Raw genomic sequence first — 16,089 nt, 5'->3', positions numbered from 1 at the left:
AGAGGTTTTCGGTCCCACCCCTTTATACTTACACTAGCGCAGGTCACATTATATTTCACATCTCTCTGAATGGTACCTTGGCCTTTTGCTTACCACCTAGATCTCTCTGCAACATACTTATTGTATTTTATTTGTACTATGCTTCAAGAGGACAAATAGCCAGTCATCCCATATACTAGATTGGAATATACAAATAGGGGAAAAAGTTAATTTCATTAACCAGGTTCCCATCCAACCATTTCATGCGGATGAATTACCTGACGCATGAAAAAGTGATGTAAACATGATATGCCGGTACAATTTATAAATTGTTGGATCTTTGTGTCGGTGAAATGAATAATGTGAGAATGGCGGTGGAAACGCCTTTATGCGCAAATATTGATATAATAACCAGAAGTAATAGTGGAGTCACGTGATGATATGATGTGTTGTTAATTGGGAGAGAGGTATTGCTTTATTTGTTTTTCAAACCAGGTTTGCGGAAGGTTTTCAGACCCTTTTACTTTTTCCACATTTTGTTACATTACAGCCTTATTCTAAATGTATATAATGAAATATTTTCCTCAATCTACACACAATACCCCATAATGACAAAGAAAAACCAGGTTTAGACATTTTTGCAAATGTATTACAAATTAAAAACGTAAATATCACATTTACATAAGTATTCAGACCCTTTACTCTGTATTTTGTTGCAGCACCTTTGGCATTGATTACAGCATCGAGTCTTCTTGAGTATGACGATATAAGCTTGGCACACATGTATTTGGGTACTTTCTCCCATTCTTCTCTGCATATCCTCTCAAGCTCTGTCAGGTTGGATGGGGAGCATTGCTGCACAGCTATTTTCAGGGCTCTCCAGACATGTTCAGAGACTTGTCCCGAAGTCACTGCTGCGTTGTCTTGGCTGTGTGCTTTGGGTCGTTGTACTGTTGGAAGGTGAACCTTTGCCCCAGTCTGAGGTCCTGAGTGCTCCGGAGCAGGTTTTCATCAAGGATATCTCTGTACTTTGCTTCATTCATCTTTGCCTCGATCCTGACTAGTCTCTCAGTCCCTGCCGCTGAAAAACATCCCCACAGCATGCTTCCACCACCATGCTTCACGGTAGGGATGGTGTCAGGTTTCCCCCAGATGTGACGGTTGGCATTCAGGCCAAAGAGTTCAATCTTGGTGTCATCAGACCAGAGAATCTTGTTTCTCATGGTCTGAGAGTCTTTAGGTGCCTTTTGGCAAACTCCAAGCGGGCTGTCACGTGGATTTTACTGAGGAGTGGCTTCCGTCTGGCCCACTTTACCATAAAGGCCTGATTGGTGGAGTGCTGCAGAGATGGTTGGCCTTCAGAAAGGTTCTCCCATCTCCACAGAGGAACTCTAGAGCTCTGTCAGAGTGACCATCAGGTTCTTGGTCACCTCCCTGACCCTTCTTCCCCAATTGCTCAGTTTGGCCAGGTGGCCAGCTCTAAGAAGAGTCCAAACTTCTTCCATTTAAGAATGATGGAGGCCACTGTGTTCTTGGGGACCTTTAATGCTGCAGAAATATTTTGGTACAATTCCCCAGATCTGTACCTCAACACAATCCTGTCTCTGAGCTCTACAGACAATTCCTTTGACCTCATGGCTTGGTTTTCACTCTGACATGCACTATTTCTTCTTCAATGAGGTTTAATTGTGGTTGACATACAATATGCTGTATTACTGCCACCTAGTAGACTGAAGTACAACTCCCTTATACTTTGCTTGAAAAAATGAATACATAAATACCCTACCATCTAACACTACACTCATAAAAAATTCAAAAAATAAATAAAAATAACATCACCCAACTCCACTATTTAAATCTATTTAGTCCTACCTCAATGCCAACAACCTGAAAGGATGGGACAACACCACTTAACACACCCGGTAACTCTTCTGATGTCAAGACTCGCACACCCAAATACCCCTCTGCAGCCGCCACCACAACCTCAATTTTCTGCGACTGACCTGCAGTACAGTTGATAACCATTGCTATAAATGCTAAAAATCCAATCTTACTGAAACATATCACTTACTGGCCTATCCCTCTGTACTCGTACAGATATTTTACTCACACTACTTCCTCCCTGTCACGACTTCCACCGAAGTAATTTCCTCTCCTTGTTTGGGCGGTGTTCGGAGGTCGGCGTCACCGGTCTTCTAGCCATCGTCGATCCACCTTTCATTTTCCATTTGTTTTGTCTTGTTTTCCTACACACCTGGTTTCCATTTGCCTCATTATTTGTTGTGTATTTAACCCTCTGTTCCCCCCATGTCTTTGTGTGGGATTGTTTGTTGAAAGTGCTTGTGCACTTGTTTACTGGTGTGCGTCGGGTTTTTGTACCCATATTCTGTTGTATTTTTATGCTGTTGGTTTTTGGATTAAACTGCTCCGGCTACTATCCAGTTCTGCTCTCCTGCATCTGACTTCCCTGCCACCAGTTACGCACCCCCTTACAGAATCCCACATCACCATATGGAGTCAGCAGGAGCAGGTGCCCCTGGTATAGGGGTCGAGGAGCGCGTCCAGGAGCAAGCGGCGATGATCCACCATCTTGGCGCCGCCATGGACCGCGTTGTCCAAACCCTGGACAGCTGGGAGAGACAGGGAGTTCCTCCAGCACCTCTCCCAGCACAACCAGGGCCTCCACTACTCGCCTCCCTTTCACCCGGTCCAAGAAGGATTCGTCTCACCCTTCCCCTCCCCGGGAGTACGACAGGACGGCTGCACGCTGCCAGGGTTTCCTATTGCAGCTAGAGCTCTACCTGGCAACCGTCCACCCGGCTCATTCGGGCGGTGAGAGGGTGTCTGCCCTCGTCTCATGCCTCTCAGGGAAAGCCCTGGAGTGGGCCAATGTTGTGTGGGGAGAAGGAGATGTGGCGCTGGACCATTTCGAGGATTTCACCCGCCGTTTCCGGGCCGTCTTCGACCACCCGCCCGAGGGTAGAGCGGCGGGTGAACGTCTCTACCACCTGAGGCAGGGGACGAGGAGCGTCCAGGAGTTCGCCATGGACATTCACACCCTGGCCTCCGGCGCGGGATGGAGCGACAGGGCCCTGCTCGACCACTATCCATGCAGTTTGCGCGAGGACGTCCGTCGGGAGTTAGCCTGCAGGGACACCACCCTCACCTTCGACCAGCTGGTGGACCTGTCTATTCGGTTGGATAACCTGCTGGCTACCCGCGGACATCCAAAGCGGGGTCTGTCGGTTCCATCCCCCAGCACCACCGCTCCGATGCCCATGGAGCTGGGAGGTGCTGTGCGCAGGGAGACCAGAGGAGGTTCCGTCTCGTGCACCATCTGTGGCCGCAGAGGTCACACTGCTGGTCGGTGCCGGGTTGGTTCCTCTGGGGATCGAGGCAGTAGGCAGGGCACTCTGGTGTCACCCCAGGTGAGCCAGCACCATTCTCACCCAGAGCCCTCTGTTGCACACATGTTTTTGTATGTCACTTTTCCGGAATCTTCCCAGTAGTCCCAGCATAAGGCGCTCGTCAATTCAGGCGCGGCTGGGAATTTTATAGACAAATAGTTCGCCCATAGTTTAGGGATCCCCATTGTTCCTGTGGCTGTGCCCTTCCCCGTTCACACCTTAGACAGTCGACCATTAGGGTCAGGGTTGATTAGGGAGGCCACCGCTCCCCTGGGCATGGTGATGCAGGGGGATCACAAGGAGAGAATCAGTCTCTTTCTTATTGACTAAGCTGCGTTTCCCGTGGTGCTAGGCCTACCCTGGTTAGCCTGTCACGACCCAACTGTCTCGTGGCAACAGAGGGCTCTCATGGGGTGGTCGCGAGAGTGCTCGGGTAGATGTTTAGGGGTTTCTGTTGGTGCTACTACAGTGGAGAGACCAGACCAAGTTTCCACCGTGCGCATCCCCCCTGAATATGCTGATTTGGCTCTCGCCTTCTCCAAAAAGAAGGCAACTCAATTACCACCCCATCGAGGATTGTGCGATAAATCTCCTGGTAGACGCCGCACTTCCCAGGAGTCACGTGTATCCCCTGTCACAGGCGGAGACGGCGGCTATGGAAACATATGTCTCCGAATCCCTGCAACAGGGGTACATTCGGTCCTCCACTTCACCCGCCTCCTCGAGTTTCTTTTTTGTGAAGAAGAAGGAGGGAGGTCTGCGCCCGTGTATTGACTATCGAGGTCTAAACCAGATCACTGTGAGTTAGTTACCCGCAACCTCTCATAGCCACAGCGATTGAGTCAATGCATGGGGCGCGCTTCTTTACCAAACTAGATCTCAGGAGCGCTTACAACCTGGTGCATATCCGGGAGGGAGACGAGTGGAAGACGGCTTTCAGTACTACCTCAGGGCATTATGAGTACCTCGTCATTCCGTACAAGTTGATGAATGCTCCATCAGTCTTCCAAGCCTTTGTAGACAAGATTTTCAGGGACCTGCACGGGCAGGGTGTAGTGGTGTATATTGATGACATTCTGATATACTCCGCTACACGCGCCGAGCATGTGTCCCTGGTACGCAGGGTGCTTGGTCGTCTTTTGGAGCATGACCTGTATGTCAAGGCTGAGAAATGCCTGTTCTTCCAACAGTCTGTCTCCTTCCTAGGGTACCGCATTTCCACCTTAGGGGTGGAGATGGAGAGTGACCGCATATCAACCGTGCGTAATTGGCCGACTCCCACCACGGTAAAGGAGGTGCAGCGGTTTCTAGGGTTTGCCAATTACTACCGGAGGTTTATCTGGGGTTTTGGTCAGGTGGCGGCTCTGATTACCTCACTGCTGAAGGGGGGACCGGTGCGTTTGCAGTGGTCGGCTGAGGCCGACAGGGCTTTGGTCACCTGAGGGCTCTGTTTACCTCGGCTCCCGTGCTGGCTCATCCGGATCCCTCTTTGGCGTTCATAGTGGAGGTGGACCCGTCCGAGGCTGGGATAGGAGCTGTGCTCTCTCAGCACTCAGGTACACCACCAAAGCTCCGCCCCGTGCCTTCTTCTCGAGGAAGCTCAGCCCGGGCGGAGCGAAACTATGACGTGGGGGAGCGGGAGCAGTTGGCTGTCGTCAAGGCTCTGAAGGCGTGGAGACATTGGCTTGAGGGGGCTAAACACCCTTTTCTCATCTGGACTGACCACCGCAATCTGGAGTACATCCGGACGGCGAGGAGACTGAACCCTCGCCAGGCAAGGTGGGCCATGTTTTTCACCCGTTTTGTTTTCACCCTCTCTTACAGACCAGGTTCCCAGAACGCCAAGGCAGACGCACTGTCCCGGCTGTATGACACAGAGGAGCGGCACATGGATCCCACCCCCATACTCCCGGCCTCCTGCCTGTTGGGGTCGGTAGTGTGGGAGCTGGACGCGGACATTGAGCAGGCGCTACGTGCAGAGCCCACTCCCCTCCAGTGTCCCGCTGGGCGTCTGTACGTTCTGTCTGCTGTCCGTGACCGGCTGATCTATTGGGCCCACACGTCACCTTCCTTTGGTCATCCAGGCATCGGTCGGACGGTGCGCTGTCTGAGTGGGAAGTACTGGTGGCCCACTTTGGCTAAGGATGTGAGGGTTTATGTTTCCTTCTGCTCGGTGTGCACCAAGTGTAAGGCTCCTAGGCACCGGCACAGAGGTAAGTTACACCCCTTACCCGTTCCAGAATGGCCTTGGTCGCACCTGTCGGTGGATTTCCTTACTGATCTTCCTCCCTCACAGGGTAACACCACGATCCTGGTCGTTGTGGAACTTTTTTCTAAGTCCTACCAACTCCTTCCTCTGCCCGGTCTTCCTACGGCCCTACCGACTGCGGAGGCCTTGTTTACACACGTCTTCCCGCACTACGGGGTGCCTGAGGACATAGTGCCTGATCGGGGTCCCCAGTTCAATTCGAGGGTCTGGAGAGCATTCATGGAATGTCTGGGGGTCTCGATCAGCCTTACCTCAGGTTTTCACCCCGAGAGTAACGGGCAGGTGGAGAGAGTTAACCAGGATGTGTGCAGGTTTCTGAGGTCTTATTGCCAGGACCGGCCGGGGGAGTGGGCGGCGTTCGTGCCCTGGGCAGAGATGGCCCAGAACTCGCTCTGCCACTCCTCCACTGACCTCTCCCCCTTCCAGTGCGTACTGGGGTATCAGCTGGTTCTGGCTCCTTGGCATCAGAGTCAGACCGAGGCTCCTGCGGTGGACGACTGGTTTCGGCGCGTGGAGGAGACATGGGACGCCGCTCATGTTCACCTTCAGCGCGCCGTGCTGCGCCAGAAAGACAGCGCAGACCGTCACCGCAGTGAGGCCCCGTCGTTTCCTCTCCTTGTTCGGGCGGCGTTCGGAGGTCGGCGTCACCGGTCTTCTAGCCATTGTCGATCCACTTTTCATTTTCCATTTGTTTTGTCTTGTTTTCCTACACACCTGGTTTCAATTTCCCTCATTATTTGTTGTGTATTTATCCCTCTGTTCCCCCCATGTCTTTGTGTGGGATTGTTTGTTGTAAGTGCTTGTGCACTTGTTTACTGGTGCGCGTCGGGTTTTTGTACCCATATTCTGTTGTATTTTTATGCCGTTGGTTTTTGGATTAAACTGCTCCGGCTACTACCTAGTTCTGCTCTCCTGCGTCTGACTTCCCTGCCACCAGTTACGCACCCCCTTACACTCCCCCTTGACCCATCTTCCTCTACTTTCTTCATTGCCTCAGCATACAATAACTTCTGCACTACTCTAACTCTGGAAACCTGAACCTGCCTCTCTTGCACGGGGCATTTCTGATCCCCAGTCCCATGGGCACCCCTACAATTAACAAAATCCACTACTTTCCCCAATGATACATATTTATTTGTCTCATGCCCTTCTGCACACTTCTCACACTTAGGAACCTCCCTACTACACACTGCTGCCACATGCCCATAAGCTTGACACCTGTAACAATGTGATGTATTCGACACAAAAGCTCATACATGATAACTTATATATCTTAACATCACTTTGTCGGGCAAAGACACAACATCAAAACTCAAAAGAACAGACAATGACTCTGTTTCACCACCCTGTCTGCGTCGCACCAAATGATGAGCATCACAAACACCGGGAATCTTCCCCTTCAGTTGGTCTACTTTTACATTTACCCCAGTAATCTCTTCTTTCATTGAGAGCGGAAGAATTCACATTTCTTGCCCCAATTCAAATCAAATCAAATTTATTTGTCACATACACATGGTTAGCAGGTGTTAATGCAAGTGTAGTGAAAGGCTTGTGCTTCTAGTTCCGACCATACAGTAATATCTAACAAGTAATATAACCTAACAATTTCACAACTACCTTATACACACAAGTGTAAAGGAATGAATACGAATATGTACATAAAAATATATAAATGAGTGATGGCCGAACGGCATAGGCAAGATGCAGTACATGGTATAGAGTACAGTATATACATATGAGATGAGCAATGTAGGGTATGAGAACATTCTATAAAGTGGCATTGTTATAAGTGGCTAGTGGCATTCTTTTAGACGCAGAGGGCCTTCTCCCTCTGACCAGCAGAAACACAAACAATTATGACAAGACCACTTCTGGTTATACTCACCAATTCCACAGTACCCAATTCTGTTTCCACACACCCTGAAACCACAAATGGATCAGCCAAAAGGCAAGGGTCCACTTTTTCCAAAAACTTCACTCCATCGGTCTTTATCCTGACCATCAGTGCAAGCCTCTGGCCCCAGAGAACTTCACCACATCTACCACCTCCGATACTTCGCCCTCATTCACACCATTTCTCCTCCTGTCTTCAGCTCACTGCTTACGCTTTTTTACCATTCTTCTTTAACAAACCATCTCCCTTTTTCCAGCCATTTTTAGCCGAGTCAAGTTCACCGTCTTCCTCCCTCTCTCGCTTCGATCTCTTCTGCCTCTCTTTTTCCCTCCAAAATCATAATAAAACACTGACAACTAAAATATGTTATTATTATTATTAGGGAGGGGGGGTTTAAAAAAACGAACCCCCAAAAGTAATTAAAAAGGTTATTCGAGGAACCTTTAAAAGGGGTTCTCAGAAGAACATAGGGGTTCCCCCCACAGTTTCAATTTGAAGAACCCCTAAAGGATACTCGAGGAACCTTTCTTTTTAGAGTGTATGATAATACTGAACTTCTCCTGACACAAATTGTTATTACTTTCTCAAGGGACGCTATTTAACCGGCTGTCAATCTCCGTACAATCGTTCAACAGTGCATCCAACTTATAATGCAGCCGCTTCGTCTTGATGTAATTTCTTCATCAAAAGCTACCGCCCCGCTTTTCAATTTCAAACAAGAGCGCTCTTCCAACCACCATTCCCATGTCGTTCGCTCACCACATGTGATTCAGACTGCCTTCTCTGTGAAAATGAATCCTGCTGATGAACCAACATCTTCTGAACCACATCCACATTCCTCTGAGATACACTGTCAATTGTGGGACCTTACTGTATATAGACAGGTGTGTGCCTTTCCAAATCATGTCCAATCAATTGAATTTACCCCAGGTGGACTCCAATCAAGTTCTAGAAACATCTCAGGGATGATCAATGGAAACAGGATGCACCTGAGCTCAATTTCGTGTTTCATAGCAAAGGGTCTGAATACTTATGTAAATAAGGTATTTCTGTTTTTAATTTTTAATACATTTGCAAACATTTCTAAAAACCTGTTTTCCTTTTGTCATAATAATAATGTTTAGATTGCTAAGGATTTTTATTTATTTAATCAATTTTAGAATAAGGCTGTAACGTAACAACATGTGGAAAAGGTCCAGGGGTCTGAATACTTTCCGAAGGCACTGTACGTGTAACTGATAGATTCACACACGCTACATGTTAATGTTTTTAAATGTAAATTGTAATGTCTTTTTTGTTATATGTCGGACCCCAGTAAGCCTAGCTGTCGTCTAATGGAGATCCTAATGAATCCAATCAAAAACAGGGTGGTGAATGTGCAAGGTGATGAGCTTGACGATTTTTTCCCAATAAATATCGAGGGTCTTATTCTAGTGACATGATGAAGCTTGGCTGCTGTTTGAAAAATATAAATAATATCGCTCTTAACCATTATAAATTCATAATGGGGTAGCCTACGCACTTTATCTGCGAGCTGTTGGCTAGAGCGCATGTGCCAAGAAAGATTGGGCATTTTCTATAAAACAGTTTTATGACAAAACCATCAGTAGAGTTGAACATGCGATGGAAACCCATTTAACCTGTATTTTTCATTCGGTAGCCTACATGGGAATGTAACGGTAAAAGTTGTATGTGCACTAAGTCATCCAGCACTGCCATTCATCTGTAAAAAGTCAGTTTGATAGAAACATATCTCGATGGGAAAATGTGATTTTTTTTTTATGCATTTGAGAATGAGAATATTTGCATTAAAATCTGTCGCAAATTGGATGGAAACCTAGCTATTGATGCTCCCCACTGGTGCCCCCACAATCGTAGAAATACAGATATCATGACTCCACTGCTGTAAAGCCTTAGCAGGCAGCTGCTGCTATGTTGATGTAGTAGCCGAAGCTTGTATTAGCCTAGCTTGCGTACATAACATGAACTACTAACGAGCTGGCTATTATGTATCTATATTTTATAACGGAGCTATCAAAACAAACTGAGATCGAAAGTATCGGAATGACCATTTCCTGTCAGTTTGATATCCATTTCCTGTTGCGAAATAGCTAGCTTGCGGTTCGTGTGCAGCCTGCTAGCCGTTAGCTAATTGTAGCTAGCTAGATGATGTGTTGTAGTAGGCTTGGAAATTATCATATTTGCCGAAAGACATTGAATATGGAAGGATCGTGTAACATTTGCACGTTGCACCGGGGATATATTGCAACGGACATCATTTTTGGAGGATAACCTGGATAACCTTAGCTACATGAAATGTCATAAACTAGCCGCGGAGTTGGAGGGACCCACAGCCCCCTGAACAGCTGTATTGATGGAGAAATGTCCTCCAAGACGACAGCAAATATAATACTGCACAAGGTTTAGCGGATTTATTTTAGTCTGCTATCTTGTCTCTATATCTAGTCTGTCAAGCAAATAGTAGACGGGTCATTCCGAGATTGCTAGCTACTTAGTCAATGATGAGGTAGCTAACTGCTGCCAGTGCTGGTGAAGAAATCACAGCTGTTTTGGCATCTGCAAACAAGACTGGCTGTGTCAGACAAACCTTCGGCCTTGTCCAGAAATATACGATTTGTGAAACTGGCACAACTGTAAACAAGGACATTTGAGCAGTCTGTATTGAAGTGAGGATAATTTATCCTGATCATCGAGATCTGACATAACTATAATGAGGAAGTTTTTTGATTCATCTCGTCGGGAGTTGGTCAGTTCTGGACCTGGGTCTGGAGGGGGTAGCAGTGGATCCAGCCATGCAGGTGGCAATTTAATTGGACGTTCATGTACTATTGGGCGGCACCAAGTCACTATTGAAGAAACAGTGGCCGAAGGTGAGATGTAGGAATTGATGCGTGTCTTTTGGAAACAATGTTTTGATGTTCATGTTGACTGAGAACATGTCATGTGACATTTCAGTCAGACAGCAAACTGCAACAATGGTCAACATCAATCAGTCATTACCAATCAGGTAGCTGCTGCATGAAATATGGAATGATGGAATTAATTTATGCTCAAGCCAGAGGCAGGTCTAGGTTTTAGTGTGATATGGCTACAGTATGCCATTGGTAAAGACATACTGTTGTGTCAACTTTCCACATGATGTACTCCCATTCCTGACACTCCTACATCTGACACACCCAGCCCAATGACCATGTTGTTTGTAGTGTGGCTTTCATGGCATCAGTTTTGAGGATCAAGTGTGTGGCTGCTGCAAGATGTGTCTTATGTCATATCAGTCAAATGACTGACAGCTCTGTCATTGTTGGAGCAGCAGCTTCATTTGGCAAATTTGTTGGCAGGAAATCCCCTTACATATTAGGCACTTAAATGGACTCAGGAACAGTCTGTTTTCGGTGTTCTATGAATTATTAAAATTAGTGACCATGGACACGAGAAGAGGCTCACTAGGAATGATAGCTACTTTTCAGGTACAGAAGAGCACTGAGAGAGATGTTTGGGGTGTCAAAGAATTTTTACTCTTAAACAAAAGTCCATTGGGCACATTAAACCTGGTATTTTTGTACTTTTGACAACCCAATACCATGCAGATCAAGTTGCTGATCGTTTGAATATCACTCAGGTACTTGGTAGTGAAGTCCAAAGAATCTGAACATAATTGTACATTTACATTTTAGTAATTTAGTAGACATTCTCATCCAGAGCGACTTACAGTAGTGAGTGCCTACATTTTCTTACTTGTCCTCCGCAAGCGACATGCTATACCAACTGAGCCACACAGGACCATAATGCCTTGATGTGAGGAAGTGATGTGACATTAATCCCTGACTCCCTGTACTAATTGTGCAGTGGTGTAAAATCACCTCTCAAAACAGTATATTTTTCTCATTAAGCATCTGGCTTGGATTCAATTCCATGTAAACTCAGTCAATCCTTTAAATTAATTAATTAAAGAATAGAAAAAGAAATGGGCTTAGTCTTTGAAAATGGCAAATGCATAACCTAGCCTAAATAAACACAATCATATACATACATATAAATGCCCGACCCCAGTTATCACATAACATTACCATTTTGTATCATACTCCTGAGTGAAAGGTAATACACCTGCCACTCTATATCCCCAGGTGAGTATGTGTGTATGTTAACGTGAGCGTGTGAGAGAGTAGAATGCTGCATGCTTGGAAATTGCGGTGTCTGCATTATCCTGCACTGTGGAGTAATTTGTGTGGATTGTGTTCACTGATAGGGTAATAATGTAGCCCTGACATCTTGTAAAATTAATTTACTTTGCACAACCTTCTTAAAGACTGCAACTTTGCTCTAACAACCTCAGTTCACGATGACAATGTTTCTATCACTTTCTCACATCCAACGCTTTTGTTGACAAGTAAGGCAAATTGCATCTCATGATTTCTGCCTATTCTGTCCATCCTTTTAGAGTGCCGCTTTGCAGTGTAAACAGAGTCTGAAACATGCTGAATGGAGACAGTCTAGCCTATCCCTGCCCCGGTTTTAGCTCAGCAACTCCCACTGCAATACAGTACACTGCAGTTTCAACACATTGACATTCAACACCATTATGGTATAACATGTAGGCTATCAACATTGAGTTACTGTAAATCCCATGCTAAGATAGTTAGGCTAGATATACTGTAAGCTTACAGCCTACAGTTGCACTGAAAATTACTAATTAAACATGATGCCACAAAGACAGTTGGCAAAAGATGACAAATAATGCTCTTATGGATTGGGGTGTATGGAATGGTTAGGCCTATTTGATTTCTTTACTTCAATATCTTGTCTTGTCTTCTAGTCATATACAGTTGAAGTCGGAAGTTTACATACACCTTAGCCAAATACATTTAAACTCAGTATTTCACAATTCCTGACATTTAATCAGAGAAAAGATTCCCTGTCAGTTAGTATCACCACTTTATTTTAAGAATGTGAAATGTCAGAATAATAGTAGAGCGAATAATTTATTTCAGCTTTTATTGCTTTTATCACATTACCAGTGGGTCAGAAGTTTACGTACACTCAATCAGTATTTGGTAGCATTGCCTTTAAATTGTTTAACTTGGGTCAAACGTTTCGGGTAGCGTTCCACAAGCTTCCCACAATAAGTTGGGGGAATTTTGGCCCATTCATCCTGACAGAGCTGGTGTAACTGAGTCAGGTTTGTAGGCCTCCTTGCTCGCACACTCTTTTTCAGTTCTGCTCACAAATTTTTTATGGGATTGAGGTCAGGGCTTTGTGATGGCCACTCCAATACCTTGACTTTGTTGTCCTTAGCCATTTTGCCACAACTTTGGAAGTATGCTTGGGGTCATTGTCCATTTGGAAGACCCATTTGTGACCAAGCTTTAACTTCCTGACTGATGTCTTGAGATGTTGCTTCAATATCTTCACGTCATTTTCCCCCCTAATGATGCCATCTATTTTGTGAAGTGCACCAGTCCCTTCTGCAGCAAAGCACCCCCACAACATGATGCTGCCACCCCCGTGCTTCACGGTTGGGATTTTGTTCTTCGGCTAGCAAGCCTCCCCCTTTTTCCTCCAAACATAACGATGGTCATTATGGCCAAACAGTCCTATTTTTGTTTCATCAGACCAGAGGATATTTCTCAAAAAAGTTGGATCTTTGTCCCCATGTGCAGTTGCAAACCGTAGTCTGTCTTTTTTATGGCAGTTTTGAGCGGCCTTTCAGGTTATGTCGATATAGGACTCGTTTTACTGTGGATATAGATTTTTTTGTACATGTTTCCTCCAGCATCTTCACAAGGTATTTTGCTGCTGTTCTGGGATTGATTTTAACTTCTCGCACCAAAGTACGTTCATCTCTAGGAGACAGAACGCAGGTAAACCTCCGATTGGTACACCATCCACAGGTACACCTCCAGTTGACTCAAATGATGCAAATTAGCCTATCAGAAGCTTCTAAAGCCATGACATAATTTTCTGGAATTTTCCAAGCTGTTTAAAGGCACAGTCAATTTAGTGTATGTAAACTTCTGACCCACTGGAATTGTGATACAGTGAATTATAAGTGAAATAATCTGTCTGTAAACAATTGTTGGAAAATGACTTGTGTCATGCACAAAGTAGATGCCTTAACCGACTTGCCAACACTATAGTTTGTTAATTAACAAGAAATTTGTGGAGTGGTTGAAAAACTTGTTTTAATGACTCCAACCTAAGTGTATGTAAACTTCTGACTTCAACTGTAGTTTCATAATGAGACGGGAATCAAATCAAATGTTATTTGTTACATGCGCCGAATACAATAGGTGTAGACTTTTACAGTGAAATGCTTACTTACAAGCCCTTAACCAACAATACAGTATCAAGAAAAATACATGTTAATTAAAAAATAATTAAAGCGCAGCAGTAAAAGTCACCATTATAAGAGTATTTATTCAATCTTCCACTCTTCTATCCCCATTAATTTCAATGGCGGAATGCAAGCTACAACATTCTAAACTGAAATCATCGCCACAAAAGAAAAAATCAGAATGTTCAAACTAAAACATTTTGAGAGCTTAAAAACTAATTCTATGGATTATTGAAGCAAAAGGCAAGGTTTAGACAAACCCAAACTGCTGCAAACCAAATGGTAGCCTAGTAGCATGAGGAAATATTGTCTAGATGCTTTTTTCTAGGGGAGATTAAGTTTATAAATTGACTGTCTGGGCTGTGGGACAGTGGATGCACATTTTATAACATGTTACAGTACTGACTCTAGCCTACTATTCATTGATTGCACTTCCGTCACTCGGTTGCGTCATGCCATTGTTATGAAAGTTCTCAAAATGCCTTCGCCATATTGCTGCTCAGTCATTCTGAATAGGGGCTAATAACTGTTTTGTCAAAATTAAACTATATTGGTCTGTAAATACGATGATATAGGAGTTGGCAAATAATTAGTAGGAAACAACTTTGCCATCATTATGATGTCATCAAATTTACTTTGGAGTGATGGCAATGTTTAGAGCAATGGCAGTGTAGCCATTAGCTAGCAGTTAGTCAAAAATAGATACCAATGCTAACGTTAGCATTCTAAAATTTGGTGCTGTCCCTTTAATCTTAGCTAGCTAGCTAACGTTATAGGCTACGACATCTAAAGTCAATCTGGCGACATCACAATACTAAGTTTCCAGATTTTCATGCAAATATTCAAAAATCCACATAAAACAATGCACATTTTCCCACCAGACGTGCGTGGTGACGTACACTAAGTGTACAAAACATTAAGGACACCTTCCTAATATTGAGTTGCACCCCGCCCCCCTTTTTTCCCTCCCTTTTGCCCTCATTTCTTTGGGGCATGGACTCTACAAGGTGTCGAAGCGTTCCACAGGGATGCTGGCCCATGTTGACTCCAATGCTCGCCATAGCTTTATGAAGCTTACTGGATGTCCTTTGGGTGGTGGACCATTATTGATACACACGGGAAACTGTTGAGCGTGAAAAACCCAGCAGCGTTGCACTTCTCGACACAAACCGGTGCACCGGGCACATACTACAATATCCCGTTCAAAGGCACTTAAATCTTTTGTCTTGCTCATTCACCCTCTGACAATCCATGTCTGAGTTTTCTCAAGACTTAAAAATCATTTTTTAACCTGTCTCCTCCCCTTCATCTACACTGATTTGAAGTGGATTTAACAAGTGACATCAATAAGGGATCATAGCTTGACACTCATTCACCTGGAAAGAGCAGGTGTCCTTAATGTTTTGTACATTCTGTGTAGTGCACAAAAAATACTTATTGCCGTTAAATTCCCATGTACCAAATAAAAAATACAAGTTAAATGGGTTTCCATCACATTTTCAAATCGACTGATGGTTTTCTCACAAATACATGTTGTGTTATATAGCGAGTGTACCCACTCTGGTGCCCACTACGCTATTTGTGCGCTGTTGGCTAGAGTGCACATATAGCCTACATCAGGGATGTGCAACAGAACTCATCATGAGGGGCTGCAGTGGCTCCTGGGTCTACATACCCACATCCATACACCTCAGCTTGCGAGCAAAACATTTTACTTTTTCTGCGCATTTTGCCATTGGGCATAGAGAAACTGTAGCTATTTTCTAACTAATTTCATGCAATTCTTCTCATTTTGCCATTGTCCGGAAAGAGAAATGTGCTGTTTTAAAGATAATTTCCTGCAATTCTACACATTTTGCCATAGGGTGGAGGCAAATGTTTGAAGTTTTTAATATGATAATTAATGATCAAATAGGCCCTACCCCGGTCAGTAGTTCGACCATGCTTACTAGTTTAGATAGCTGGCCGTTAGACTAACTTACCATTCTAAAAACATTTAACTGACGTGGGCTAATTGAGTGACTGCTAATTCACAACCAAATTTCAAAATTGTGTATTCGGTTATTCTAACTCTCAACGGTAAGTTGAGATCCCGACTGAGTCCATTTCAATGGATTTTTTTTGGATTTCATGTAATGGACATACACAAAATAGTCCAAATTGGTGAAGTGAAATTAAAAAATTACTT

General features: G+C 44.7%; 1 protein-coding gene across 15 annotated transcripts in view; it reads left to right on the top strand.

The window, feature by feature from the left end:
• The first annotated feature begins 9,406 nt into the window (after positions 1-9,406).
• LOC115149160 (AP2-associated protein kinase 1) overlaps positions 9,407-16,089 on the top strand; it is a 119,195-nt gene continuing 112,512 nt past the window's right edge. For 3 of the 15 annotated variants that reach the window (XM_029691742.1, XM_029691741.1, XM_029691740.1), the window contains exon 1: positions 9,413-10,440. In XM_029691742.1, the coding sequence (XP_029547602.1) occupies positions 10,281-10,440 (160 nt within the window). In that variant the 5' untranslated portion in view covers positions 9,413-10,280. Of the gene's footprint in view, positions 10,441-16,089 lie in introns of all 15 variants that reach the window. The other 12 variants (XR_003866809.1, XM_029691737.1, XR_003866810.1 and 9 more) reach the window with 8 other exon arrangements.

The sequence above is a fragment of the Salmo trutta genome, chromosome 15, assembly GCF_901001165.1.
Source record: "Salmo trutta chromosome 15, fSalTru1.1, whole genome shotgun sequence".
NCBI classification, from domain to species: Eukaryota; Metazoa; Chordata; class Actinopteri; order Salmoniformes; family Salmonidae; genus Salmo; species Salmo trutta.
This window is presented reverse-complemented; position numbering and strand designations above follow the sequence as displayed.